The sequence below is a fragment of the Sarcophilus harrisii genome, chromosome 3, assembly GCF_902635505.1.
Source record: "Sarcophilus harrisii chromosome 3, mSarHar1.11, whole genome shotgun sequence".
NCBI lineage: Eukaryota > Metazoa > Chordata > Mammalia > Dasyuromorphia > Dasyuridae > Sarcophilus > Sarcophilus harrisii.
This window is the reverse complement of record NC_045428.1, coordinates 536,097,694-536,101,628: the sequence shown is the minus strand read 5'-3', so window position 1 is coordinate 536,101,628 and position 3,935 is coordinate 536,097,694. Positions and strand designations below refer to the sequence as shown.

Sequence of the window (3,935 nt, the reverse complement as noted above, 5' to 3'; positions counted from 1 at the left end):
CAGAATTTGATAAGATAAACTACTCTTTCCTTCTGGATCTTCCTCTCTGATTTCATGATACTACTCTCTCTTTGATCTCTTCCTATTTGTCTGATTATTACCCATTAATATTCTTTTCTAGATTACTACCCATATTCTGATTTTTATCTTTGGATATACCAAATTTTTCATTGTCCTGGAACCTCTGCTGCTCTGTCCCTTTACATTGCCACTCATGTTAGAGAGAGGATAAAAGGAGAGAAGCAAAGAATAAGTTGTAAGAATCTCTGAAGAATTAGAGAATCTAAGACTGGAAGGTTTTTGCTCATCCAGTCTCCCTGAATAGCTAATATCCTATGCAGTATCTTTGAAAAATAATTATTTAGAGAAGAAGAACCTTGGTTAAAGAACCCTAATGATAGGAAACTCATTGAAACTATGTCTTGCTTTGTATGACAGCTCTAATTGTTACACTTTTCCTTTACAATGAGCTGAAGAAAAGAACGAATAAATAAGATTCATATGTTTGTTCACATTCAAGAGGTAGCAAGAGAAATATTTATATAACCTTTACAATGTGCTAACCATTACACTAAGCAATTGAAAGATACTATTTCACTTAATCCAGGCAACTATCCAGTGCGGTAAGAACTGTGATAATAGCAGTTTTTTTTTTTTTTTTTCATTTGAGACAATGGATGGAAATAATGGTTGAGTGACTGACCCAAAGTCAGAAAGCTTGTATGTGTCCGAGTTTACATTTGAACTTAGATTTTCCTGACTCTGGGTCCAGTTCTGTTTCAGTTGCTTCTCTTAGCTGCTAGGCATTGAAAGACTAAATTAATTACCTTTCTCTTTTCACCAGAGCCCAACTCACCCACCAGGTATGACCTTGTCAATCAACAGCTCTTCAACCCAGGTGACTGAGTTTCTGATGATCTGCTTCCCAGGGATGCAGGACACACAGCACTGGCTGTCAATACCACTGACTCCCCTTCTAGTGCTTGCCCTTGGGGCCAATATGGTGCTGTTGCTGGCCATCCAGCGGGAGGCTTCTTTACATGAGCCCATGTATTACCTGTTAGCCGTCCTCTCCCTCTTGGATGTCATTCTCTGCCTAACTGTCATCCCTAAGGTAAGGTCCATACTCTGTCAGCTGTTCCACAGAGCACTATCTTACTGACATGCCTGGCATTGTTTACTTACTCACTGTCATCCCCAAAGCTGTTTGTCACTATAAGTTTGAAGTTTTGGAAATATTACAAATCCCTAAGGTTCCTCAGTCACTATCTTCTCCAAAGTCATTTAGCTATTCTCTTCCCTATTGTTACTCATTCATTCTTACCTAATTCACTATTGTAATTCTCCCACTGATAATGTTGCCATTATCTCAAGGGTCATTTAGGGTTATATATAATCATTCTCATGGTCATTACCAAACCCAAAGACATTAGCTCAACATCATTTCTAAGTTTAATCTTTTTACATTGTCCAAGTACAAATCTTTATTAAATGATCTTAAATCATTGAGACAGATGAAATTTCTTTATCTTTAGAGCATTATTTCTGTTTTGAAGGGGTCTGAGAGGTTGTAAGCATCAGAGAAAATGTCTACTCTATCTGATTGGTCACATGACCCAGAGCTCTCACCTCTGCTTATGAAGCCTAGTGTTGGATAAAGAATAGCTTTAAAAACAAAGTTGTTGTTCTAAGAAACTGGAAAAATTTAATGTGACACTCAAAGAATCAGAGATTTGGAGAATTTGAAGGGCCTTAGTGTTTACTTAGTTCATTGCATATGAAATATTGAAAATGTTTCAATATTTATTTTAAAATTTAATTTCCAAAATATTAAAAAATAATGTCATTATTACATCTGACCAAAAAATCTCTTTTATAACATGTTAGATAAATGGTCATGTTCTCTTTGATTTAATACTTTCAATAATATAGAATTCTGATCCCTACCTCCTGGCTCCAGAGCAAACCATTACATTTTGGTATAGCTCTAATTGCCAGTGTATTTTCCCCTTACAACAAGTCAAAATTCGCCACCTTCAGCTTTTGCTATTACTCCTATTTCTGCTATCTGTGCCAAAGGAAAAATCTCTTCCTCCAGGAATAGCCATTCCAATGTTTAAAGACATTTATTATGTCTTCAACCTCCATCCTCCCCTCTGCTATGTCATTCCCCAATATAATTTTTTCTTTTCTAAAAAAGAAATTATAGCACAGTAATATCAGCAAGTCAAAGATTTGTTATTATTACACTATTAAGAGTAATATTAAGATACAGCATTACATAGGAAAAGATCACTATTTGAAATTGGTCCCCTGAGATCAAATTTTTCTAGTATTTTTACTGCAACATATAATCTCAAAGAGCTTCCTGGAGCACATAGAGGGTGGGACTTGCCTAGAATCATAAATCTAGTGTGTATCAGAGCTGGAATTTGGACTGTTAGATTTTGAGGGCAGCTCTCCATCCACTATGTCATGCTGTATCTTATACTACCTTAATGCTTTTCTAATATCCTTTTGTCCTTGAGCAAGTCCTCTAATCTATCAGTTTTACTTCAATTATAAAATTCTGGCATTGGAGTTGGACTGGATAATCTTGAATGCTTCTTGTAGCCTCTAATATAACAATGCCATGGGTATAGCTCAAACCAAGCTCAGAAAGATTAGAAAGGCACAGAGTAATGGAAATATCCAGACTGGGAAAGCTTCCCAGTACAGAAAAGTTGGGAACTGATTTTTGAATGAGATGATTTACGTAAATAGGAATAGAATAGAGGGGAGATGATAGTGAAGAGATAGAAGGATGGGAATTAGCAAGTCAGATGAAAGGGGGAGAGAGAAGACTGGACTGCATGGGGTTAAGGTGATATATAAAGGAAAATGTGAGGCAAAAATATAAAATGTATTTAAGTGCAATGTTGGATTAATTTAATGGACAAGAGGAAGCTACAATGGCTTCCTGAATGGTTGTTGGTTTAAAAAAACAGTACTTAAGGATTATGCCTTTTATAGATCCTGTTCATCTTCTGGTTCAATATGAAGCCCATCAGCTTCACAGGTTGCTTTCTACAAATGTTTGTCATGAATACCTTCCTGCCCATGGAATCTTCCACCTTCCTCATAATGGCTTATGACCGCTACATTGCTATCTGTCATCCCCTACACTATCCATCCATCATCACGGAACAGTTTGTAGTCAAGGCTGCTATCTTCATCATCTTCCGCAACCTACTGGCCACATTACCCACCCCGATCTTGGCTGCTCGGCTGGACTACTGTGCAGGAAATGTAATTGAAAACTGTATTTGTGCCAACATCTCTGTGGCTCGACTCTCCTGTGGGGATATCCATCTTAACAAACTTTACCAGTTTGTGAGTGTTTGGTGCCTACTAGGTTCTGACTTGGTCCTCATTTTGCTTTCTTACTGCTTTATCTTGAAGGCTGTGTTGAAGCTACAATCTGGAGGAGCAGCCACAAAGGCTCTGAGTACCTGTGGTTCCCATCTAATTCTCATTCTCTTCTTCTATACACTTTTGCTGGTCTTTATCTTTACCAATAAAGCTGGCAAGAAAGTGCCTGCTGAAGTGCCCATCCTTCTCAATGTCCTGCACCACCTCATTCCACCAGCCCTCAACCCCATTGTCTATGGAGTTCGCACTCAGGAAATCAAGCATGGCATCTTGAAATTGCTGAAGTATCAAAAGTGAAGTTCCAGGTGAAAATTTATGCTCCTTGGAGGTCAGGGAAATCTTTTAATAGGTCAGAGAGTCAAATCTATAGACTCTACTCCCCTATTCTCTTTTGACTGTCTTTTCTATCCCATTTTCACACAGACTTTTATCATTATTGTTAAACTGACTTTTCACTTGTCCTGTCTCCTCACCATTCTCAGTTACTCAGAAAGAATTGAACAATGATTATAAACACTGCCATG

The 3,935-nt window shown here is 37.6% G+C and overlaps 1 protein-coding gene across 1 annotated transcript; it reads left to right on the top strand.

Annotated features, from left to right (window-relative positions):
• The first annotated feature begins 865 nt into the window (after positions 1-865).
• Positions 866-3,708, top strand: LOC100916020 (olfactory receptor 56A4-like). Its single transcript, XM_003764872.1, has 2 exons — positions 866-1,114; positions 3,013-3,708. Exons 1-2 carry the CDS (start codon positions 866-868, stop codon positions 3,706-3,708), a joined length of 945 nt encoding a protein of 314 aa, XP_003764920.1.
• The last annotated feature ends 227 nt before the right edge of the window (positions 3,709-3,935 follow it).

Coding starts and splice junctions, on each gene's coding strand:
- LOC100916020 (XM_003764872.1), top strand. CDS start 866: ATGACCTTGTCAATCAACAGCTCTTCAACCCAGGTGACTGAGTTTCTG. Junction 1,115..3,012: donor GCCTAACTGTCATCCCTAAG/GTAAGGTCCATA, acceptor TGCCTTTTATAG/ATCCTGTTCATCTTCTGGTT.